Source organism: Beta vulgaris, chromosome 6 (genome assembly GCF_026745355.1).
Source record: "Beta vulgaris subsp. vulgaris cultivar EL10 chromosome 6, EL10.2, whole genome shotgun sequence".
NCBI lineage: Eukaryota > Viridiplantae > Streptophyta > Magnoliopsida > Caryophyllales > Amaranthaceae > Beta > Beta vulgaris.
In genome coordinates, this window is record NC_079207.1 from 47,707,048 (window position 1) to 47,734,756 (window position 27,709).

A 27,709-nucleotide genomic window follows, 5' to 3' on the forward strand; every position below is an offset into this window, starting at 1 on the left:
ACTATCATCTTTTTATATTTTCTTACTAATACGAAATTACAGATATTACGGGTGAAAAATATATTTTAAAAATCGTCTAAAAAGCAAAGACAATATGTTATAGAACGGATGGAATAATATATTTGATAATTGACTCAGGACTAGTTGACGATTATATCATGGAGATGGTCGGCAATAATTATTTGTCAGCGAATAAATAATGTCCATCCATATTGTATGGTTATTTCACGTTAGCACAAAAACAAATCGCAAGAAAAACCACAAAACACAAATAACACGAATAAAATAAATCTAAAGACATGGATGAAAGTCACTCAACTGAGTCTTGTTTAAACTTAAAGCATTAAGAGTATTCATTAGAACAAACTAATACCCAGAAAGCGTTAAACTAGAAGGTACCAACTGCTGCTTCACAAAAGCTCTAAACTATACAAGAAAGCTATCGTGAATGCCTGTACAATTGAGCTATCTTACCAAATGAGCAATAAAATTTCTGTCCCCAGGGAAAACTAGAAATACAAGAATAATAGGAAACCTTACACGACGTAAAGCAGGTAAGGGAAAAGAATAATTGAATGAGCATGAACACAAAAAGCCACTCGCAAATTCCTCCAAATTGAAATAAACTGTTATCACTTGACACAAGTCAATTACTAAAGAGCTTCTTAAAGTGCCTTCTCTCCTTGGTTGTGCAACTGTTGCCTAAGCGGAAGGAAAGACAAGACCTTCATCCTACCAAAATAATAGAAATTGTGATAGGAAAACATAAAACTAATACAATATATATAGATAGTCATACTAGGTTTAAACCTATGTTGCTCGAACTCTTCATTTCACCTCAAGTACCCGTGTCGGATCCTCGATACTCGGACATGGGTGGGACACTTGGACACTTTGTTTTGGGCTAAAAAATAGAAAATTTTCCAAATAATAGCCAAGTCGGACACTTGAACACGTATTCGAGTCGGACATGGGTACCCGAGTCTTAGCAACATAGGTTTAAACCATAACTTTCATGTACATCAACAAGCAAAACCTATTATAGTAATCTTCCAACGAGTGTGAAAAAGACTGTTATTTAGACTTAGATAAAGAGGTTGTTTGGTTCACCTCAAATTCTACTGGAATTTGGATTTCCTAGGAAGTACAAAATAGGATAGTTGTTTGGTATGCTGGAAATAGGGAACTCATGGGAAATAGATTTCCAAGGAAATGGAAATTTCTATGAAGTGTAGGAAATTAATCACCAACCTTCCCCCCCCCCCCCCCTCCGGTGATTAGAAATTCCTGTGTTAATTACAAATTCCTATGCTCAACCAAACACCCAAAGCCACTTCCTAGGAAATAAACAAGGGAATTACTTTCCAGAAATATGAGTTTCCATGGGAATTAAGTTCCAACGGTAACCAAACGAGTCCAAAATGTCTACTCGGATACGGGTGTCAGACTCGTCCATTTTGTAGAAAATTGTCAAGCTTTTTATTTAAAATGAAAGAGTCGAAGTGTCATGTCGTGTAGGACATGACATGCAAATGAAGGTGTCGAAGAAACACAAGAAATAGACAAACTAGGTTTTATACCATAACTTTAAACACCTGCAGTCTATTTCAGTAACTCAACTTCAGGTGAGGATAAATCACAATTTCCCTATTCTTCATCATTCATACTAATACAAAGAGAAGTTTGCCTACAGCAAGGAGTCAATTCAATTAATTATGAACATGTTATAATTTGGAGTTAAGTGGTGACAGATGAAGAGGACTCGAGAAATGAAGTGGAAAAGAGACAGAAACATAGAACAGACAGTAGTCCTATGGAACTGTCCTATGAAGGAGAACCGTGGAAGTAAAGTAGGTATCTCTTCAGCCAATGTGAACTAAAAAATGGAAGAGATGAAGAAGGTTCATAAGGGTGTCATGCATAAGACAACTAAGCCTAGAGAAGGATGTTTTGTACGGAAATCGGGTGGGAGCATAATCTAGGTCTAATTCAAGTTGACAAAAGCACCGTATGTTAACCAGCAAGGAGGAGGAGGTTTCAGTAGTTCACATCTCCACAGTGGGTTTGTGTTGTGGTATTTTCAAAGAGAACCCGGGTTTTTTCCGAATACTGTGATTAGGATGTGCTAATGTGAACTCATTCTCCTTGGACTGGCTCTGAAAGATTCATTTCAAAAGTCTCATAAACTCATAACTTTACCTTACCTTCGCCAAATGCAGGCTAAGGTTAAGAAGATTACACTCTTACAATAAAGATAACCTGAAAGACAATGCTTTCAGTATCTACACTTTAATCCATAGAAAGCATCTCATAGTCAACCCCTTTCAGTTGTTGTCTAGTATTAGCACTTTAACCATGCCAGAATACCCATATGTCTGCTCTTTTTCCTTGGATGCATATCTCCAAAAGATTTTCTGTTACCAAGAGCATAATCATACCTTATACTTCCTCCTCTTCACTATAATTGCAACATCACGTCTTGGCACACTTTTTAAAGAAGCCAATGAAAAGGAGAACGAGACAGACTGACAGAAAGAGCGACCATGCGATACTAGAAAGATAGAGAGGAAATATTACCAAATAAAGTGATGTTGCAGTTTATGTTAGGCTTCCAAATAAAGGAAGTAGATTGACACTTAAAGAATTGAAACTTGTGAACGAGATAAGAATTGGAATGCTTACGAGACAGTATCAGCACCACAAAATATAGGAACCCTTCCTAATCCTGCACCAAGCCACTGCTTCCTTGGTGAAGTTACTAGATTATCAGCATCTGACCCTGTTGCTGTCAGAACAAACTTCAAGGAGAAAAGTTGACAACAGCGCATTAGAAAACATTATTTACTGCAATTCAATCTGTCAACACCATAAGTGTAGGCCCAGAAAAAAGTGAAAATTTGTCTTCTAACCAAATACAAAGTAATTCAATATAAGGAAAGAAAAAACAACAATATTTGCAGAAGCTCAACCACTGTAGGGGCCAGGGAAATCGTGATGCATTGTACAACATGCGTGCAAGCTTGTTGAGCAAGGTACAGGTGTTTTCTTTTCTTTAATCCCATCAAAGATTTACCAACCAGATATATTATGTCACTCAAATTTTCAACAAGATGAAATTTATTCAACGCTCATCAAATAACATGCGCATGTCACAAAAAAGAACTGATCCATCATAGTTGCTTTGGTAAATCTGCTTAAACCAATACTAATTAAGAAATTTCGGTTCGTATGTATATATAAGTCCATCAAATTCCCACTCTCATGCAGCCTTTATCAAAAATGATCTCTAAAACTTATTAACTCAGATGTTTTTGCATCAATTTCATCTTTAACCAATCAAAATGGAATTCCACTGACCAATAACAAAGCAGTTAAGTCAAACAACACTGTTGGAAAAGAAGAAAAATTCTACACATACGCAGCAGAGGATAGATAATATAAGAGCTTTTTTGTTCGAGAATAGAAGTCCATATAAACATTAAACTGCAAGATACCATACCAGAGGAAAAAGAGTGGCCATGACAGCATAGCTCTCCAGAGGGGGAAAAAAGAAAATTGCCAGCACACACGGGCTTCCTGAAAAAGACCAATTTCTAGTTTAGAGAGCCTCTCCAAAGCTCATAACACAGATCTGTAAATCACTGTTGGTACAGACAAAACTATTTCAAGAGCATGTCTCCAATGGAAAGTGGAAGATTTGTGTGAATTATTATTGACTAAGTGGTATCTAACTGATACTACTAACGGTTCCTCTCATCATGGTGAAGCAAGTTAAAATACAACTATACAAGTCAACAAATTCTAAGATTATGATAAATTCTTGGTTTAAACAATCACCTTCGTGCCTACTCAAATAGTGCTTTTAACCAAGTATTTGTTTAGTGATGCATAATAAAATCCCTTAAACTTGTCACAGAAATAACTTTCTTGTTTCATTCGATGAGCGTAACCAGTTCAGCTGAATCATTCAGAAATCTAAATCTGGCTCTGGCTTCGGCTATAGCTCTTGAGGTCACTGGTCCACATGCATTTGCATATAACCGTTTTTTTGTGTGTCCAAAATACGAGGTTCTCATTATCCTTGTAAACATAGTTTATATACATCAAAATGAATCAAAAAAATTCCAAGTGACCATTTATTATTGTATAAGAACCAAACGTGAAATTAGAATATTAATATATAATTGAAAATCCTGTAAAAACGTCAGATTGCATCGTTAGCTTTTATTCCCGCATTGTTGTCTTAATCCTTAGGTTGCAGCCATAACATAGATAACTGCTCCAATTTTTGAAAAGTAAAACAAGGTCGAAGGTTTAATGATGGCGAATTCTGCACCATACAGACTTCTACAAACCACAAGGTCATTATATAGAATTTTGTACTTCTTTTACTAATTATTAATGGCGAAGTTGATGGAAATTGCTCACCAATGTCATGTTAAGTTGTTATCTAATAACAAAGGGCCACCTTGTAAAATCTAACTAATCTTTTTGCCACCATAGTGAATTTTGCAAAACATAAGGTCAATATTTACAATTCTCCAAAAAAAAACTACTGCAAGATGTAAAGTTTATTTCTCTTTATATGCATGCTCTCAAAAGTTGCAAGCATTGTTCAGCTAATTTATTTACCAGTTTCTTTTAATCTCAACCTCTCTTATTTTACCTTATTTGTCATAAAAAGATAGAAAAACCATTATTTATATTTGCAAATCCATGATTGTACATCGTAGTATTTGCTAGGAACCTATCCTTGGTATCTTTTCTTTGATTTTTCTTCTAACAATCACATGGTCATGTTGTAATTGGTTATATTTATTCTAGCACATGAAACTATAAAAAGATGGACAAGTATTCAGTAGTTGCCATATGTTAAATATACCTTCTTGACAAGTGTGTGTGAGTGTGTGAGTGTGAGAGAGAGTGTGTATTGTCACTCTAATCCCAATATAATTTTAAGATATGAAACAAAAAGATGGACATATAGTCAGGTACTTCAGCAGTTGGCATGCGATGAGATTCCTTCTCTAAGTGTCTTTGTGTGAGTGTCGAAATCATCTATTTTTCCACAATCGTCAAAGCAAAAGACTGAGATAACAAGATAAAGCAAAAGGAAATTTCTACCAAAACCAGCAAAAAATGCCCAATTGGATTCAAAGAAGTCCAGCCTCCTGTCAAGAGTCACTCCGGAAAGATTCCATTTGTACCTACAAAAAGAGCAGCGTCAGAGTCAAAACCAAACTGACGCAAAGATAATAGATACAATAGAAATAGAAACAAAACGACATACTCGAAACAGTAATAAGCGTACATCCAGGAAAGAAGCAAGAAATTGAGTGCTTTCCCAGCATATGGTATGAAACCAGTGGCAATAACCTGCATTTATAATAGGAAACAAAAAAAGGCAATATTTAAGCAGGTCTTTTTTACGTGTATAATGATCGCTAACTCACATGCAAGTGATAGTAAATACTAAATACACACACATCAGAACAAAGAGCTTTAAGACATTATGCAATAATTAGTCTAACCTCCAGAAAGAAGAAGCTGAGGAGGAGGGCAGAGTAGACCTGCTCACCTATTCCAATCATGATCCTAGAAACAGAAGTTGGGAAGATATTCAACCAAATGGCACTTAATGTGAAAACGACACTCATGTTATACAGCAAGATACTGCAAAATATTGTTTCAACTCTAATTATGAAAACCAACAAATTCCTAATGACAAAAAAGGATATGTCAATCTTCTGAATACAAAATAAAACTAATGCATCATAATAATACTAAAGCCATGAGAAATGGAGGGGGCAGTTTACGAGAGAGTGAAATTTTGTGTATTTGATGGAGAAGCAGATGGAAATGACGGAGTGTTTAGTTGTGAAAAAAAACTGAAGGACATTCGAAATCTCAGGTTACAAGGAACATGAACTGTGGGCATAGAAGTCGATAATATTTGGTACACAATGTGGTTTGCATATAGCTCCTTGGATAAAAGATAAAAGCAAATCTAGTCTTTAACTATTCGTATTATTACTTATAATCTATCACACAAAATTATTGCTTTTATTACATTTCCAGTATATGAATACAAGTACCCGACTCAATTACTTGCATACATTTGAAATCTCAAAGGACATCTCAAAATATATGACTATATTTAATAACAGCATTATATTAATTCTATTAACCAATACATTATTCGTTTGGTCAATATCTAAATACAAGTATTTGATAGTACCTTCAATAACCAATAGAACCTCAAGCACTTTCTATACCTTTTACTTACTACTAAGAACTAATGGCTAACTTTACGAAGCATCGTTATACAAATTATAAAAGTACTAGTTGATCAAATCAACGATATACTATGCTATCAACTATAATCCAGTACAATCAGCTAGTTGTTTATCATAATGCAACCTGACCAGAGCAAAGAAGATTTTGCAGAAAACACTACAAGAGAACCCGCCTAGTGATCTTTGTGCATCCCAAACCATGAGAAACAGCAATCAGACGACTTACAAACATGTATCTAACTTCTCACTCTTGAAGCACATAACACAAACAACAGACCTCTGATTTGGTTTTCCACATTTGTGCTTCCCTACTGCAGAATTTAGACACCCACATGAAAATAGACACAGTCCATGCAGGAAGAAGAATGGGTACAGGTCTTTGAAGGTTTTCATAGATAGGAAAAAGACCAACACCATCAAGAAGATTCCAAGATGAACAAGATTCTATCTTAAGCAACAAGCTAAATAAACTAGCTCCCGCACATTAACTGGTACCTAGATACGAAGGTTCCAAAAGGAGATTACCCATCCCTCTTTTAACCAATGATTTTCATTGATTTTTGACTGTACAAAGTCCCAATCCCTCATCCTAAGAATAGAAAATCAGTGATTCATATATTGTTTCATTGGCTACATAGAGAACAATTATTTTCATTGATTTTGACTGTAAAAAGTTTGTGTTATTTGAGACAATAGGCCCTATGATTGAGGAAAAAATACTCTTTAAAGGGAGATTGATTGAGTGACCCTAAGGGTTGCCCCTCCCTCTTATTATTGAATTTTCATTGGTTAGGAATACATTAAAACATTAGTTTTATATCACTTCTCCCCTCATTTATTACATACATATCAATATTTTATTCTAATGTGTCTAAGAGGGTTGGCAACCCTAAAGGTTACTCAAACATTTTCCTCTTTAAAGGTCTATGTGTGCAATTCCTTAGTGAATTTCATGTTGGATGCATTATATAGGCTCATTTGCTTCATTAATCAATTAAGTTGTGTAATCAATGTTATTTCGTTCTTCAGACATCGTGACTCTTGATAACACATTGATTTGTTCTTCAAAACTCTATATAAAATTCACATTGTTTGTACCCGTGATAAATTAAAAGCCAAAATCCTCAAAGGTACATATATGTAGCAAGAAATTTCAAGACAAAGAAGGGAACGTCTTCATGACGTCTGTCATGCAAAAACTTATTAGCATCGTCCCAATCATTGTTAATCAATAAATAAAGTCAAAGTTGAGGCTACCTTCAAATTTTGGAAATCATCAACTCTTTTTTTATATCCTCCATGCTCTTTAAATGAAGAAACCCTTATCTAGATTCTCTGTTCCATGCCTTCTCTCATGTCTAATCATGACGATTTCACATGTTCATACCACCATTGTTCATGATGTGATCTAGATTATGGCTCTATTCATTAATTGAAGTATTGATAAAGTAACTAGATTTTTAGCTCGTACGAGATATTCTTAAATCAATATTGTTAATTTAGTGTAACCAAAGATGAAAAGATAACAATCATGGATTTCCAAAAATGATCATGGCATGACTCACTCATTTTTAATCATGTTAGTAATGAAAGTTTTGTTGTACATAACTACATATGAATATCATGCAATGAAGATATATCTGTTCAATATTGAAATCAAACAGTAATTTAAAAGAAAGGGAAATCTTAATAGATGAGAGGTTTTAAGTAACCAATGTTGATGTAAAGAAGGCATGAATTTCTTTTTTCTTTTTTTTTTTTTTTTGAAAAAATGGGTGCACGATATTTGTCACTTTGGGGGTTTAGGTATTTGATTATGAATAATAGCACGATACTAGTCGTTTTTGAAATTCTAAGAATTCTCCTTCCTCTCTTGAATTGATGCCATGTCCGTTTTTCTCCACAGCTAGTTTGGCCCCGCCAGCCTTAATACGGGATATTTGAGAAAAAAGGGTGAATTTTTCTTATAACCAAAAATTCGTGGTATACGTTCGAAACCGATAAATTACGGTTCGCCAGCCTGAAATCCGCCCCGAAATGATCGAACTATTCCAAACCGACCAAATTTACATACCATGTCCTATGGACAAAATTAATCCTAGGAACATATTTCAGTTCACCAAAACTTTATCTAGCACAATTGCTTAGCCACGTGGACCAAGTCACTTCATGGTGAGTTGAATAGCCGAAAGCATGTCAAATATTGGGTTGTTGATCTGCATACACCCAAGTCATGCACACCATTTTAAAGTCTTTCGATATTTATGGAAGATCCAAATTCCATTCCTTGGACGCATAAGAGGAAATTGATCATAATAATTATCAGATAAGTTTAAGGTGCCAAAAAGTCCCAACAAGTCTTATCATGAATGAACTCTAATAAGAAAGCAAAAACATTGAACTCTAATTATATAGCCGATCTTATTATGGATCACATGATATGGAGGAGATGAAGATTGAGAGCTTGTTTGGTTAACCTTCATGGGAAATTAGAGTTCCTAGGAAGTAGGTATATGTGTTGTTGTTTGGTTGGAAATGGAAACAAAAAAATGTACTTCCTAGGAAATGAAATTTCATGGGCAATGCAAATTCAAGAGAAGCTATACTTCCCAACTTCAACAAACAACCCCTGAATATTACAACCGTTGTTCTATAATCAATGCAATACTTGCTATTTTACGGTCTTCAATGCACTACTTTGACCATTAATATCTTCAATTATGTATTACTAAAAATTATAAAATTTTGATATTTGAAAACTACACATTGAGATGAATCTAACAAGATCCCACATTATTTATTTTCCAATATACTTCCTCAGCTCCAAAAGAATGCAACACTTGAATTTTTAGAGTCAAATTTTACAAATACCACGAATTCCCACCGCTATATAAATAGCACATGGTCATGTGAAAACTAATAGTGTGATTACTTGTGGCCAAAGTTTATAAACTTTGACCTTAAATAGAAAGTGTTGCATGAATTATGGAATGGAGCAAGTAATAAATTGCTTTCTAAGTAACAAAAGTAATGAAAGTTTTTCCACTTGGCACGCAAAGAAAAGAAGAAAGAAAAAAGATGGGCTATATAAGGCAAAAAAAATGTCATTTGATAAAGCATATAATATTAGGATTTACATTCTGTATGTCATCACAGATCTACTTACTAAAATTTTGCATTAAGCATTACTAAAGAAATCCACAATAGGTTTGTTCATTAATTAGAAGAAGTATGATCAATCATATACAAATCCATTTAAAATTTAATTAATCATTAGACACCCATAGTTATTGACCGCCCAACATACATCAACTTGATTTGTCCCTATAGATTATAAACACCAAAATCACTAATGATTATAAACATCATCAGCAATCCATTTTTAAGTAAGAGAATAACTGAAATTTTTAACCTACAAAGACCAATTCAGCAAAAAAAAAGGGAATTAAAAAAAAAAAAGGGGAAAACTAATTCAGTGAATAATTAGAAGTAAATAGTAACAGAGTTTGAAATTTACCCTCCCAGGCCAGCAGGTTTGTCGGAACCAGTTTGCGTGATTGATGCCTCTTTTTCACCAGTCATCACTGCTGCTGGAGGCTTATCTTTCCCCATTGCAACAAACCCATGCTTAGCTACATCATTGTACCTATTTTTATACAATTCAACAACCTCAAAATTAAAAATAAAACCAAAGTAATCTTGAAAAATAGAAGTAATTAGAACATCTTTTAGTAGTTCTGATCCTTTTGAATCTTTAACAGTCACTTCAACAGATTCCAAGCCTAGTTCAAAATGCACCCCAACCTTGTGCACATCACTAAATCAACTAATTTGTCAAGGATTTAATGTGCATACATGCAATTAGTTACGAATGTCAATTACGATGATAAGATGTCCAAAAAAAGTGAAGTAGAGAAAGAGAGAGAGAAGAAACAAAGGGCCCAATACTCAATTGGATAAGAAAGACACTCGATGGAGAGAGAAGAGAAAAGAAAGCATAGGAAGGGGGGAGGGAAAAGAAAACATTTCCCTTCATATCTTTCCAACTTTAGGAAATCTACTAGTTCAGTAATGAGGGCAGAAAAATTGATCCCTCACTCCCCCTTGCCTCCCCCACTCTCCAGAATCCAGACGTCCGCACTGAAACAAGTTATAGAAATAGTAGGCTCAAATATGCAGCTAAAGGACAAAAAATAGTCAATCGCATGATTGTCAAAACAAATCTTGACAATCTATAAGAAAATAACACAGAGATATCACCATCAGAACCACACAGCTTTTAACCCCTCTATATGAATATCCTATTACCATGGAACAAAACCCTACTAGACGAAATCTACCTGGAGAATGAGAAGCCTTCTTGCACCCCTATTGCTATGGGGCCTAATTAAGATTCCTACATATCAAATGACATCCCTCTATCTAGAAAGAGAAGAGTTCGTCATTACGGAAATCAATTATGGAGCATTTACACTCAGGCAAAGGCTAAACTAGTTTGAATCATGTGAAGCAACAGTCCAGCATAAGAAATAATAGAATTTTACTGCGCATAATATGAAAGATGAGGAATGAAGTTCTTTTCATGGAAAAAAAACACATACAATATAAACCATGATGAGAAAATACAAAGGCTATATCCATATCCATCCTTGCGGAATAGTCCACTTATAAACAGATATTACCTTTCAATGTAGACAAGTAGAGATATGGAATCAAAATTTAGTTTAATTATTAAATGCCAGAAGCCTCTTTTTTGTCACTCATGCAACTTTCAGAATGGAGACTGGGTACATTTATCATATGATATCACTCCCCTTTCTGTCTGGCAACCCCTTTAAGAAACTGTAAATCACAATAGATATCTTTGATCCCCTTTAAAGTGCAAGTAAACATATGCAGTGATGCAATAGCAAAGGAACTTATCAAGATTAATATATAAGTGGACCTATTAATTATTGGGTATGGTAAATTCTGCAAGTTAAAAGTAATATTGGGTAACTTTCTTAAATGATGTTTTTGCATAACAAAATGCAAGTATGCAACAGTCAAAATTGTTGGGCTCATATACTTTACACATGTGTGGGCCATCAGATTTAGCACAATGTTTGATCATGACGTGTGAATGACGCCCGACCCCCCTTTAAGTTTTAAGGTTATGCAAATTTACGTGAAAAGCTCCACTAAATCACATTTCATCTGGATTTAACATTTTATAATTTTTATTATTCGAGTTATGATTCTCAGCGTCTGGCGGTCAAATGATAAGCACTTATGCTTCGAGCTTATTAATTGAGGTCTCTAGATACACTCGTGTCTTGCAGAGTTTGGGAACTCTCCTTTATTTAAATTTCTAATAATTGTACACAGAAAGCTCCAAAGGCTCCCGAGCAAACAACTAAGTCAATATAAAAACAGTATGTCATTCCTCATAATCAGATTCCATGCACAACCTCGTCCTGTTGCTACATGACCAGTATAAATGAATGTCGGGGAAGGAGCCACTTAAGCCTAATTGATTGGAAGTAGAAGATATGCTAATTGTTACATGGCAGATGATTCATTTGAATAAGTGGTGCAGGATAGGGGACAGAGAATGCTGCCTGCTTTAATGGGTAGTTAAGCTGGCTCGGGATACACACCATCCATGTTAAGCTAGAAGCCTAGAACGCTTTCTGGGTGTGTGGAGGTGTGTCTGAAAATGTGAACTTTAGTCTGGGATTTAATTATGGTTTTAAAGCAAGGTCGCACCGCGCCACAACTTGTAATGGCTTTGGAACTTGCTGAACAGTATTACAGCCGATATTGGGTCGATATGGGTGATATCAAGGCTGTTACAGCCGCTATTAGCCTTTACAGATAATGAAAAGTTCATTACGTGTCAGCCAAGAGTATATCACAACAGTGTAATGAAGTACGCTTTCTTATTATACTACCGTTTCCACATTTGTGACAGCGACCAAGATTAAAAACCTTGGATTTAATATAAGAATTATAGATATTGATGCTCCACCAAAAGAAAAGAACAAATATTATTAAAATAATAAAAATAGTGAAAGCTCATCAAGTTAAGACGTACTACTATAAAAGTACTTTTTTACCAGATTGGACGCACCACATCTATCCTACTTTTCCAACCCACTAAGTTTAAAACCCAGATTTCCCAAACAAACCATTTTTGTTCCTACCCAATTTTTGTGTAAATCCAACTTCTTTCCCTGCCTCCATCCTACACTCTCACGAGATCAAACCCAACACCACTTATCCCACAACACCAAAACACCACACCACACCATCAAAACCTTTCATGATGAGTTCCAGGACTCTTTCAGCATAGCTGTGTCACCCACGCCAGTGAGAGAATTGTGCCAGAAACTGCTGCAACACAAGCTGAAGCCAAATCTGGGTTTGACGCATGAAGGACTGCAAGACAGTGATTATCGCTCCAAAGGCTAAGAATTTCGTGCTGACTACCATCCACCTTGAGGGCAAGGTGGAAGTTTAGCAGGCCGGTATTGTATAGACTAGCCTAAGGGCTAAACTAGTAGAGAATTTTCCCTATCAAAAAACAAGTTAAAAAAATCAGTGACTAAGAATGGGAGGTGGCAAATGGAGAAAAGCATGAGATAATCTACATTTTAGATACAGATATAAAAAAAGCATAATAACCCAAAAGGCCAACAACTTAAAAGTTACCAGATACTGCTGAGTATGACGCTGAACACATACAATGGATAGAACCACAATAGCTGCATTAAATAGTCAAAACAAAATATTATACTCAAATACTGTTCTAAACAAGTCAGCAATATAATGCATGTTCAGATGAATGACCAATAAAAGACATAAGCAATGCACCAATTAACAATTTTCCACCTGGTGTCAAGTCAAGAAGACAATAACAAATGGAATCACCTTGGAGAAGGAGCAAAACAGGTAGAAAATATCTAATTTTCCAAGGTAATCTAACAAAGTCATAATGAATGTGGTACTAGCAAAGAAAAGGGTTCCAGGAGCACGATTAGAACACCATAATATCCAGTTATTTACTAAATAGCCAATTGAATGAAAATCTAAACAACACAAAAAATTTCAAGGTACTGTAGCAAAGTCATAATGAATGTGGTAATAACAAAGAAAAGGGTCCTAGGAGCAGGATTTAGGAGTTATGACACCCTAATATCCGGTTATATACTAAATAGTCAATGGAATGAAAATCTAAACAAACACAACTATCCAATAAGTGATGACTAAGAAATTATACACAATAGAAATCATAGAATTGACAATTCAATGAAGAGAATTTTTGGTTTATGTGAATATTATTATCCAGAAAATTTTGAAAAAACCATGCTTCTCAAGGATAAAGCATCAATTAGAGAACTGTGGAGCTATGTGAACTTCGGATGAGTTATTTATAAAATCAGGAATACCCACATCTAAACCTCAATGTTCATTGAAAGAAAATGAAAAGATTTAATAACTTGAACAATATTATGTCAATAAGCTGAAATCAATAGTAGATAGCCGCAGTACAACTACAGGTATAGAAAGTTACTACAAAAAGAAACACACTCACATAGATGAGTTGTATCAGAAGTTTCCGCAGTGATGAATAGAGACTCAAAATTACTCCATATCTGCATACTTCTTCATATACAATATGAGGGCACTGATCAGGCAATAGCCATTGCAGCATGGGAAAGAGAAATAATTTCAGAATAGATACACTGCAATTAAGAACATAGATGAAACATTTCACTAATATTGCAACATGAGTGTAACTATATAGGCAATTCTAGAACAAGCAACATTATATATTAATGATATATTAGGAAAAAAAGGCCATCGAAAAGAACTGCAAACAACAGTTGATATCAATTACAAAAAGCTGCTTAAACAATCATGGCATAATGCATTAGAAGTCACCAATCAAAAATGTCCTTTATATATTTAACTTCTCCACCACTTGTGGATGCATACATGCATTGATAGTTTGATACATACTTATATATTCTAAACAATACTTCATAAGCACTATCCTGTATAACCATACTACAACCACCAACGGGAAATCTAATTCAATTCCATTCAAATAACTTCATTATTGATGTCGATTTCCTCTAGCCAGGAGTTGGGAAGTAATAGATCAACGTAGAATGGACAAGGGAGGTATAAAATTTTCTCCTCAAACTAAAAGACAAACCAACAATGCTCCACCAGGATAGCTTCCAGAAATTCATGCTATGTGAACACAAACTACCCTCTCCAGATTAAAAAAAACAATCTAAGGATGGAACAAAAACATAAGCAGAATATAAATATCACTTTTACAGCATGCGATCCTTAAATTACAGCACATATGATGTGAAACAAAGAAAGAACAATATTTTTGTGATTTTTACTAAAAAGTCTCAGATCAATAGGAATTCATTCCTAATCTCGGTCCTTAGCGTAGCTTCTAAAATGCCAAAACGATTGCTTCTATCAATCTTCTAAGTGCTAAAGTGTATAGTTTGAAAGAGAAAACTACTGGTGGGCCGTTCAGCAATGAAGGTACACAAACAGATGATAAAACTCACTGATATTTCAGAGTTAGATGATATTCTTCACTCTTGACCTCGAAGTCAATCTATATTGGGAATGGAAGGTGGAGCGTATTTCACGAGCAAGAGCATTGATGATGCTAAGTGCTTCTCTTATGCTACAGTCAAACTTTCCAAAATTCTAGGTGTGCTTCCCTATGGTTTTGATGCCCAGAAAACCAGTCACACGAGGGAACACAACGCAAGCCTGGAAACTTGGATGTACCTTAAAGGCAAACCTTCATAAATAAATTGTTTAGCGAAACACAAACAAGATTTGTTTCAAAAGCTCACACTTTGCAACAAAATCCCCTTACTGTGGAGACACATCAAGGAACTTGAAGTCTTGAACGTCTATACATGGTTTTAGTTGTAAGGATGAGCATGAACAAAAAACTGCCAAATTCTTAATTGGCCTTAATACGCCTATTTCACCAGGTTGAGTTGCAACCCTATAACTCATTCCATGAGGCTTGTTCTTTGAACAGTAAGGTCGAGCGACAACAAAAGAATGCCAAAAATGAGGTTTCTTAACAATTTGTACGTCAAAGGGGAGCCAGCTTCTTTTAGCTGAATCTTTGGAGAAACGGAAGATGATTGTGAAACATCTCCTACACGTCCTCCCATCAGGTTCACATATTCTAGGAGGGATAGAAAGAACTAAGAAGCGCAGAAGGGGGATTTCATAGGCTGTAATTAAATAAAGTAAAATCTGTAATGATGACTCAGCTAGTCTGTCAGTAGTGGAGAATATGAGCAGGAGGTTGTTAGTGTTGGGTCCAGTATAGGGCTATAAATAGGAAGGTTTGATATTTTTGTAGGCATCCAAAAATATAGTAGAAAGAGAGTCACTCATTGGAAGAACTCCACAATCCTCTCGAAAGCATTGTGGGTTGTATTTGGTCCTCTACTCTAGAGGTCGATACTTCAATATATACAACACCCTTAGCCCTGAGTTCTATATTGATTTGCATACTGAATTGTAGCAGATTGAGGCGTCAATAGTGGAAGACTTCATGTTCAATTGTCCATGCAAGGTACTATGGACACAAAAGCTATAAAAGAGAATTTGCTTCAAGTGCCAAGGCTAAGGACATCTTGCTAAACAATGTCAAAACCACATGTTTGTTTCCATGGGAGAACAGTGTGTTTATGACTCGAAAAATGGAGGAAATACCAAAGAGAAGATGTTCAAGCAAGAAATGCTACAAGCATTCCAGAAGAAGAGCCAAGGAACTGGATCTTGCACAAGACTTTGTTTGTCACACACATGAAAAACATAGACACGGTAAAGGGAAACCCTCTTTAAATCTCGTTGTTTTAAACAATACTTCTTGTTCTTTCATTATTGATTCAGGTTCTTGCACTAATGGTGTCGCCTGATTCACAAAGCTAACTACACAAGATCACTAAGGCCGTATAAAATAAGTTGGCAAAGCAACGACAGCGGCATTTAAGTTAAGAAATGTGCTATCATTTCTTTTCGTATTGGTGGTTAAGCGGACCAAATATGGTGTGATGTGGTGCCCATGACTGGTTGTTCTCTGTGGTTAGGATGCCCATGGTAGTCCGATCGCCATGTTATTCATCATCGTCGTGATAATGAGTATTCAATTTTGGTCGGCAAGGAGCGTGTGGGGTCCAAGTCGTTGCTTTCCCGACCGGATCCTAACATCCTAAGCCTCCTACACCTCAAATTGATTCGAGCGACGCCACTTTTCATGCGTGCCTTAGTTCTTGTGGGACGAAAGTGCTTGTAGTCCCAACTACAAAGAAGGAAGGCAAGCCAACAAGTACGACATAGCCAGAAAGTGATCATCTCTAGCTTATGTTGAGGGCTTGATCATTTTCCAAGGTAACTTGTATCAATTTTTAGGTGTTTATGTCACTTTTACAGCTTTTGTTTGCATTTTCTTTTTGTCACAATTACAGAGTGATTAAGAGGATGAAAAAGTTTCCCAATGACTTGATCTCAACTAATTCACCAAGCCATCAAACTTAAATTGTACCTCTAATTGCATGACCTAATTTTGACCCTAAATGACCATACGAAACCTTTATGGATGTATAATAAGCAAAATGACAATAAACATCAGTATGACCTACTCCAAATAGGAGCTACAAATGGGCCATTTCAGCGGGGTTCACATGGAGTCATATTGAGCTGCTACAGAGTTTTGGGTCTCCAATCGATTTTAATGAATTAAGGTTTATCGTTGACTATAAGCAAAAAATACATATATATTACAAGGAACACCAGAGGACGTGTATCCTTATACAATACAAGGCTTAAAGGAGAAATATACCGAGCCTGAAAACAACTTTTAAACAACTTATCTACAAAATCAAGGGGAAACCAAAACAAATTGTCTTAACATTGAGCAAAAGGTATCAATTGACTAAAGCTATACGATAACCTGAAAAGAAGAGCTTAAACATCGCTACAGGGAAGGGCTACCCTCATTACTCTGTTCATTTCTTTCTTTACAATGCACCGCCTAATTGCCAAACAATCTTCCGTACTTTACCCAGCAAAGCCTGCTTCATCCTTATTTTCCAAGTTACAAGAGCATCTTTCACATATCACATTTGCACCCACATCTATCTAGACAAGGGGTTAATGGAAATTGCCCAAGAGAAGAACTAAAAGACTGAAGAGTAAAAGAAGATCGACAAACTCTTCCTCCTCCCGACACAAACTATAATGCTTTGCAATAAAAATATCCCCTTTTATAAGAACATCCTCAGTTGGGAACTTCCCTTCGGCACCTGCTCATGCAAAGAAATTGTTCTATAAGGAGCTTCCATCTTCCAAGTGAAATTTTCCTTCAAATAGATTCCCAAATCTCTTCATTTAAAGAAAGCTAGCTTATTATGCCTCCACAATTATCCATATGCCAATCATTATAAGAATCATCTCGTCATTCCCTTCAAATTAACCTCCTCAACACAAAGGTGCTAGAAAAGCCAGGACGGAATTTCTTCCCAATCATTAAAGCACACAAAACTAAGTTCCTCTGATACCAATCTTTACAGAAATCATCTCACCGGTCCCCTCAAAACTACAGAAAGGTGTTCCAAAATCAATAAGACGTTAAAAGTTCCCAATCATGTTGGCACTTAAACTAAATTCCTGAAACGCCAACAACTATTGGAATCATATCGGCATCGCCCTCAAAATTAGCCCCCTCAACGAAAAGGTGTTCAAACAGCCATAAGACACAATTTCTTCCCAATCATCTATACATATATATTAAAAGGCATGCGAAAGAAAGTCTATGTGTCACGTGGCACTCTGCTGAACTTTCTAATGCAAATGTTCTATATCTATGTGTACTACTCACTTTAGAAAAAATGTGTAAGTGCAAAGTATCGAACACATGACTTTTGAAATGAAAAATAAGAGGTTAACTATCAATACACTATGACTTTGTTGTCTAATGTTTCAAATAAAATATGACAAAAGTCTTGTAATAATTATAATTAACTAAAAAGACTTAATATACATATCAAACACTCTTATTACGTAACTTACAAGAGTATATTGATGTCACAATTCCTTTTAAGGTGTTGTTTTCAAACTCAAACCTTGCAAATTTTTTTACTTTATCACGTTGTGACTTGAATTTTTCTATTTCTTAATGGACAAAAAATACGAAAAGTAGCCAAATAAACTGAAATTTAAAAATAATAATATTTGTTTATTGTAACTGACCCGAGGCATTGCTCCGGAAAAAAACTAGTTATAGCACTAAAATTAGATTCCTATAATTGCCAAAGAATTTTAAACATAAACAAAAATTAACGGTTCACTTTGCTCTTAAGAAAATTACCCCCCATAAATTTGAAACAGTAAACAAGATTCAAATTGGAGTGACATTAAAAAGAATTATCTATATGTCAGATACAGAAAGGAATAAAGGGGAAGTTAAATTATGATTACCTGCCCAGAAAAATGAATCCGTTAAAGAGGGAACATTGACCAGTTCGGATTAAGAGGTCTCTGGACCTGCAACATAAGATAAATAAATACATAATCTTCGGCAAATGAAAATTCCAAAAAAAAAAAGGGGGGAGATAGAAAGAGATGAAACCTGTAACACAAGATAACGACCCTGTGAAGGCAACATGCCTCTTTGAAACCATAACACCATAGAAGTGATCCTTGCTTCAGTTTTGCGATTGTAGTTGTTGTGATTGGTGGACTGGTGCTTGCCATGTGATGGTGATAGAGAAGGAGAAGAGGGAGTAGAAGCCGTCAACAGATTTTGAACCAAATTGACGTATACTTTCTCTTTCTGGTTGTGGACAATTTTAGTTCCTCCGTCGCAGACTTGTAGAGGTTTAAACTCGTGTTTAGACTAAGGTCTTCTCTTCGGCATAAAACAGCTGAACTGAACTGAACTGAACTTATTGGAGCTGAACTGAAATTATTGGAGCTGAACTGAACTGAACTGAACTGAATTGAATTGAATTAAATTAAATTAAATTGAGTTGAATTGAATTAAATTAAATTAAATTGAATTAAATTGAAAAAATGTAATAAATATATAAATAATATTTTAAACAATAATAATATGAATATTAAATAATAATTATAATGATAACTAATAATAATGAATAATAATAATAATAATAGTATTTTGGATATTTTTAAATGATAGTTATAAATAAATAATATTAATAATCATAAATTAATAATAATAATAATTAATGAAAATAATGATGATGATATATAATAACAATAATATCTAAGAAGTAAATTAATATTACTATTTTAATAATTAGATTTAATAATATAAAAGTATTTAGTAATAAAAATAATAATTGGGTTGGACCGCGAAAATTACATTGTAAACCGTCTTGACGGGATTTGATTGGTTTATGGGCTAAAAAAAGTGGGTTTATTTGTGCTTTGACCTAAACCATGTTCCTCCTAATAATAATAGTAATAACAATGAGTAAAGCTATAATAAACAAAATAATATATAGAAACAACAACAACAACAACAACAACAACAATAATAATAATAATAATAATAATAATAATAATGATAATACTTAATAGTAATGATATATATTTAAATAATAATAATAATAATAATAATAATAATAATAATAATAATGAAAATAACAATAACAATAATAACAATAATAATAATAATAATAATAATAATAATAAGAGTAATTAGTAAAATAAATTATACCAACATAATAATAAAATTTAACAAAATGGTTATAAAAGAATGGAGCTGAACTGAACCGAACTGAACTGAACTGATTGGAACCGAACTGAATTGAACTGAACTGAACTGATGGGAGCTGAACTGAACTGAACTGAACTGATGGGAGCCGAACTGAACTGAATGAACTGAACTGAACTAAACTGAAAATAAGTTGGGGAGAACAGACCCTAATTCAAAACTCGTAGGAATATAATATAGTGCATATTTGGTAAAATTAGCGGTTTAATAGTTGTTAGCTATTGACCTATTGTAGTAGTGGCAGTTGTTGAGGGTAGTGATGTCAGAAACATATCTAGCCTTGTTCAACTTGATATTGACATAACTTGAACTTGGTTCGACCTATAAGGATCAGTTCTCAAACCTTACTGAACCCTAACCTGGGATTAGAGGTGTCAAAAATTGGGCTGACCTACGGGTGAACCCGCATGCGACCCAGATCCAACCTGTTCCGAGCCGAGAGTGGTCGGTTGGAAAGCCGATCCATTCCGACCCAACGTTCACCCGTGCCCAATTTAACCTGTGGAATTGGTAACCCAACCTGAATTGGGCCGACCCAGTTTGACCCGTACCCAGTTGCACCCGTGAACAACGACCCAGACCCAACCTGTTTCTGACCCAAAATAACCCGCACCCAACTTCACCCACCAATGACCCAGTTAAACCCACCCAGTTATAACCCAACCCAGTTACCACCCAATCCAGCTATCACCGACCCAGTTCTGACCCAACCCAGTTATGACCCAACCCGATTTCGACCTAACCCAATTTCGATCCAACCCAGTTACCACCCAACCCAAATAAACCCGACCCAAGTAAACCCGACCCAACACCATTATGACCCAAGTAAACCCGACCCTAGAGGTGTCAAAAACTGGGTCAACCCACGGGTGAAACCACATGTGACCCAGACCCAACCTGTTCCGAATCGAGAGTGGTCGATTATAAAATTTCTTTAGTAACCCAATAATCCAAAGTTAACAAATTGCTTATTTTTAATAATAAATAAAATTTTATATATTATATTCTCAATTTAATGATTAAACTTTAAATACCATGTACTTATTTTAGGGTGTTTTAAGAATACAATTATTTTTGTATTGTATTTTTTTAACATACGTTTTATGGTTGATATAATCTCAAATACTCTATTATTTACTAATGTACTTGTTTACAATTTTATGAACTGAATGAAAATATGTTTAAAATCAAGTGAGAAGTTATAATCTGCTCATCTGCTGACTAAATTGAAGTCCTCATCAATACTAAATCACAACCCTACAACTGAACGTATCATTGCAACTCAGGTGAAACTGTTTTTTTTTTTTAGAAAGGGGCACAACCGCTTAGAACAAATAAAGCCAACAGATGGGAAAGTTTACAGAACAAACCTAAAAGAAACACATAAACAAGAAATTAAGCCATAAAAACAAAATAAACTAACAAACGCAAATAAAATGAACTGAAATGAAAACAAAAGAACTACTCTACTCCACTCTAGAAAACAATTCATAATCATCAACCCAGTCCAAGGATTACCTCCTCCAATATGGTTAGTGGAATCATAACAATTTCTACTTATGGTTGATAAGCTACTGTTCAAAGTCTTATTAAGATTAGGGACTGGGTTTTTGCTTACTAAACAAAAAAAACATGTTAATGTTAATCTGTAAAATATTTTAAAGGAAAACACATACTTAAACCTAGACAGAGTAAAACAACCTTTCATGGATCTTGAAGTTGCATTTTGAGATAATTACAAAAAGAAACAACACAAAACCAAATCAAATTTAAACTAAAGGGTAAATTTAGGGGTAGAAAATTTACCTAATATCTAACTGGCATATTCTCTAACGAAAAGGAGTTGGAAGTTGACTCGACTGAAAATTAAAGAAAAATCAAGCCTAATAGAGATTGTGGGTCACTCATACGTCAAATTTATGATGCGCCACATTATTTTACTAAAAACTCAAGAGAGAGGTTCTAACCAGTGGACTAAACTCATGTAATGGGTAAATTAATAAAGTTGAAGAGGAGACAATGTAGTAAAATACCACCTGATTTAAATTATAATTATAGAATAAAGATTGAATATATAATTTTACTCGAATTAGATTATCGTTTGGCATTGAGCAAAATGTCAGAAAACATGATGTTGGGAGGAGCTGCCAGAGAAGAAAGAGGATAGGTGAGGGTTCTGAAAATAAAGGGGGTTAGGGTTTCATTTTATATTTGATGTTTGAGATTGAATAAGAGTCCTTGGATATTGAACGGTTGAGGTTAATGAAGATTTGGATGGTTTGGTAAGGAACTTTGTTATTTTTTTAAAATTCTTTTTTATCCCAACTTAATCAATGGTTGGATTTTGATCTTTCTCAAATCAGTGGTATTCATTAATAATCCATGACACTATTTTTTGACCAATGAGAATTGAGAGTGACCAAGCACATGGATTACTAACTTAATCAATGATTGTATTTTCATCTTTCTAAAATCAATGGCCTAAACTACTAATAAACTAGTATTGTATATTGATATTATTTTGATTTGAATATTCTTAATTTCTAATTCTAATATTATTAGTTTAGCAACTTTAGAAATTAGTATTATTATAAATATCTCATTGTCTCATTTATCGGTAAATTAATTAGGGAAAAAAATATATTCGTATTATTAAACAGATAAACCAATCATATATATACATATATATACTTGAAATATTATCTTGAATGTTTTAATAAACACAAATGTTAATCGATAAATAGTTATACTAGTTATATTGCTCTAATTAAGGTCACTACTTATGAAACTATACTTCTTGTTCTTGAAATATTACTTATACAACTGTTACTCGATCAATTAAATGTTTTGATTATAGTCATTTATGTGAACTATAGCATAACAGTATACTTATATTGATGTATTATTGTATAACAAATTCCACATAAGTTATTCTGAAAGTCGCTTAAGACCTTAAGCCGAACCAATCGCACCCGATGTTAATTTGTTCCGACCCAAGTCGATATGCCGCCGGTTTGAGACTTCACCCGGCCCAAATCCTATTGATAGTCGATTTATTCCGACCCAAGTCATTCCGAAAGCCGATATATTCCGACCCAAGTCATTCCGAAAGCCGATTTATTCCGACCCAAGTCATTCCGATACCGATTTATTCCGACCCAAGATATTACGAAAGCTGATTTATTCCGATCCAAGTCATTCCGAAAGCTGATTTCTTCCGACCCAAGTTATTCCGCAAGCCGATTTATTCCGACCCAAGTTATTCCGAAAGCTGATTTGGGCCGATTTCACCTTCCATTCTGAAGGCATGAAATTCTCGTCCGACTTCGATCACTTCTTATCATTGCCAAAATCCATCCTACAATTCGATCATGTTCATCCTCTACTAATATAGTGTTTAATTATGTATCATCTTCATATGACATATTGACATATTTGATTAAGTGATGAGTGATTAAAATTGATCATTGTTGCTTCACTACTTGTTGAGTTGTTCCATGAATGATGGAAGTCTAACTCTTTTTGTTGCTATATAGTGACCGATTCAGACTTGAGAGTGAGTAAGTCACTAACTAACAAAATATTTAAGTTTAATAGTCTATTGACTCTAACATTATAAGTCTATAATCAATAATCAGTATGGACTATGGAGTATGGACTTATGCCTTAAGCCCTTAACAACTTAAATGCTTAATCCTTATGGTTGTTAGTTGTTACTTGTTACTTGTTACTTGAATACTTATGCAATCATGAATAAGAATAAGTGAATAAGCGATAGGCGATACTTAGGCAATAGGCCAATAGCCAATGCTCAATGGTGAATGGCCCGATAATATAAGTATAACTTATAATTCTTACTTTAATAACATTTCAAATTAGTAATATAAGTATCAAACTGTTAATGATTCAATGTATTATTAAAAAATTCACAATGTCTCAATCACAATTCACAATATCAGTATAAAAACTATAATGTATTACTATAAAGTATAATCTATACCACAATATCACAATATCACATGTCATAAGTTTATAACGATCTCGACCCAAATCAATACGTCGTGGCACCGCCGGTTTGATATTTCAGCTATTCTAAGAACCAAGTCCTACCGAGATCCGATTTATTCCGACCCAAGTCATTCCGAAATCCGATTTATTCTGAGCCAAGTCATTCAGATAGTCGATTTCTTGAATACTCAATTAATTCTGAAGGTCGAATTATTCTGACTCAATTCATTCCGATATCGATTTCTTCTGACCCAAGTAATTCCGAAAGCCGAATCATTCCGACCCAAGTTATTCTGATATCGAATTCTTCCGACCCAAGTAACCCGAAAGCCAATTTCTTCCGACCCAAGTAATTCCGAAAGCCGAACTATTCCGACCCAAGTCATTTCGAAGCCGATTTATTCCGACCTAAGTTATTCCGATATCGATTTATTCCGACCCAAGTAATCCGAAAGCCGATTTCTTCCGACTCAAGTCATTCCGAAACCCATTTCTTCCGACCCAAGTCATTCCGAAAGCCGATTTCTTCCGACCCAAGTCATTTCGAAACCCGATTTCTTCCGACCCAAGTCATTCCGAAAGCCGATTTCTTCCGACCCAAGTCAAAGCCGAATTGGACCGACTTCACCTTATTCCATTCTGACCCAAATTCACCGAACCCAGATACCGGCCGACCCAGTCTCACCCGACCCAGTTCCGACCCAGTTCCGAGATCCCCTCACCCAGTTTCACCCGACCCAAGTTCACCCGACCCACCCAGTTCCGACTCATGACACACTGTCACCCAGATTATTCCGATCCAGCTTGGATCAACCCAAACCCAACCAGTGACCCAGATTGATACCTCTACCTGGGATTACCCAGACATGAGCGACACCCGCCATTATCATATTCTGACCTGACCACACGACATGCATTCAAACCCAAACCTCACCATAATCCAACTAGACATGAACACAAAACCCGACTAGACCTAGTAAATATCAGGTTCAACTTGATTGGTTTATGATTGACCAGATTCAACTATAATTCATGTCAACTAGATAAAATAAATATGTCTTATCTAATCCAATTTTTCAAACCAATCAATTTAGACGACTAAATCCCACAAGATTATCAAAATTAAGTTACTGTAAATTATTTTTACTAAAACTAAATTGAACAAAAATTGAGTTGAATTTTGACATATTTTAGTTAAAAACTGAATTTAAATCAACCAAAATTGTTTTGTAACCAAACTAATTTATTACTATCTAAATCAAATTGTGTTCAAATTACAAGTCAATTATTTTTACTTTGATTTTTTTATTAAACTTATTACTATAAGATATAATAACTTGAAAGATGCGAGTTTTTTTTTAAATTAAAGTTAACTTAACATTATAATTAATAACTTATGACTTGGCCGAGTGATTTTCTAACCAAATAACTACAAGTCTAAGGGCCTGTTCTCTTCGGCATAAAACAGCTGAACTGAAATGAACTGATTGGAGCTGAACTGAACTGAACTGAATTGAACTGAACTGAATCGAATTGAATTAAATTGAATTCAATTGAATGTAATAAATATATAAATAATATCTAAACAATAATAATATGAATATTAAATAATTATAATAATGATAAGTAATAATAATTATTAATAATAATAATAATAGTATTTTGGATTTTTTTAAATGATAGTTATAAATAAATAATATTAATAATCATAAATTAATAATAAAAATATTAATTAATGATAATAATGATAATTAATGATAATCATTTTATATAATTTGTATTAATATATTAATACTTGATAATGATATATAATAACAATAATATCTAAGAAGTAAAATTGATATTACTATTTTAATAATTAGATTTAATTATATAATAATATTTAGTAATAAAAATAATGATTGGGTTGGACCGCGAAAATTAAATCATACTCCCTCCGTTTCCTAAAGATCTTCCTTGTAACTGTTTCTACATATACCAAGAAAGATTCATTTGTGTGGGGTGTGGGGTGGGTAAAGTAGGAGAGAGAAAGGGGTTAAGATAAATAAACAAATAAAAAGAGGTTAAAGTAGGAGAGAGAAAGGGCGTAAAATTGAATTAATAATGTAATGATGGACCATATGATAGGGACATGAGAGGGTAAAAAGGGAAAAAATTCCAAATAAGGAATAAAGTAAAAGAGGAAAGATCTTTTGGAAATGCACTTAAACGGAAAGAAGGAAGATCTTTAGGAAACGGAGGGAGTAAACCGTCTTGACGCGATTTGATTGGTTTATGGGCTAAAAACGTGGGTTTATTTGTGCTTTGACCTAAACCATGTTCCTCCTAATAATAATAGTAATAATAATGAGTAAAGCTATAATAAACAAAATAATATATAGAAACAGCAACAATAGTAACAATAATAATGATAATAATAATAATAATAATAATAATACTTAATAATAATGATATAAAAATAAATAATAATAATAATGACAGTAATTAGTAAAATAAATTATACCAACATAATAATAATATGTAACAAAATGGTTATAAAAGAATGGAGCTTTTGGAAAATATCATTTTGGAGGAAGATAATGAGTTTCTATGTAAGGATGTCTTTTTTGAGTAAGTAAAGGTGGCTACTTTTGCCCTAGCCCCGGATAAAGCTCCAAGGCCAGATGGGTTTCCTCCTTTCTTTTTTCAAAAATATTGGACTCTAGTTGGTCTTTGTTTAGAGCGATCAGAGTTTTTTTCTATTCAGAAAACATTTTGAAGGAAATTAATCATACGTTTATAATCCTCATTCCCCAAAATTGATAATCCATCTCATCCTAATCATTTTAGGCCTATTAGTTTGTGCTCGATTATTTATAAGATAATTTCTAAGATTATGGCAAATAGACTGAAAGAGGTTTTGGGGAAGATTATTCATCCTCTTCAGGGAGCTTTTGTGAACGTTTAATCCAGGATAACATCCTTATCGCTCATGAAGTTTTTCATTCTTTCTCAAACAAAAAAGGAAAGGAGGGGTGGCTCGCCATCAAATTAGATATGGAAAAAGCGTATGATAGACTCGAATGGTCTTATATTTTTAAAGTTTTTGAGAAGTTAGGGTTCCACGATAAGTGGATTGCGTGGTTAAGACAATGTATCACTACTGTCTCGTTCTCAGTACTTATCAATGGGATTCCTGGAAAATCTTTTACCCCCTCGAGGGGTATCAGGCAAGGGGACCCTCTTTCTCCTTATATTTTCATATTGTGTACTGAACTGTTTGCCCGCCAATTTCATATGGCCAGTGTGTCTAATGTTTTTGATATTGGTGTCAAATTAGGCCACTCAAAGGTGAAGATCCCGTTTGTTACGTTTGCAGATGATACCATGATTTTTGCTAAAGCTTCGGAAGCTAGCTACCACGCGATCAGGGACATTTTAGATCAGTATTGCTCCCTCTCGGGTCAATTAGTTAATTTTCATAAATCAGCGTTCCAATGCTCTCGGAATGTGGCTGGTTCTGTCTCTCATAATTTTGCTTTCATTCTCCAAATGGAGGAGACTTTGTCTCTAGGGAAGG

General features: G+C 34.5%; 1 protein-coding gene across 2 annotated transcripts; it reads right to left on the reverse strand.

Moving 5' to 3' along the window:
- Positions 1-263: 263 nt before the first annotated feature.
- On the reverse strand, positions 264-19,222 carry LOC104896712 (protein EI24 homolog). Of its 2 annotated transcripts, none has more exons than XM_010683481.4 (11): positions 18,973-19,222; positions 18,822-18,887; positions 13,873-14,023; positions 12,990-13,042; positions 9,814-9,942; positions 5,532-5,595; positions 5,312-5,376; positions 5,125-5,207; positions 3,500-3,576; positions 2,683-2,798; positions 264-732 (listed from the first exon to the last, which is right to left on the reverse strand). In XM_010683481.4, exons 1-11 carry the CDS (start codon positions 19,095-19,097, stop codon positions 666-668), a joined length of 996 nt encoding a protein of 331 aa, XP_010681783.2. In that variant the 5' UTR covers positions 19,098-19,222; the 3' UTR covers positions 264-665. The 2 variants fall into 2 exon arrangements, with proteins under 2 accessions (XP_010681783.2, XP_010681782.2); XM_010683480.4 differs by having other exon boundaries at positions 5,291-5,376; positions 18,973-19,220.
- Positions 19,223-27,709: the final 8,487 nt, after the last annotated feature.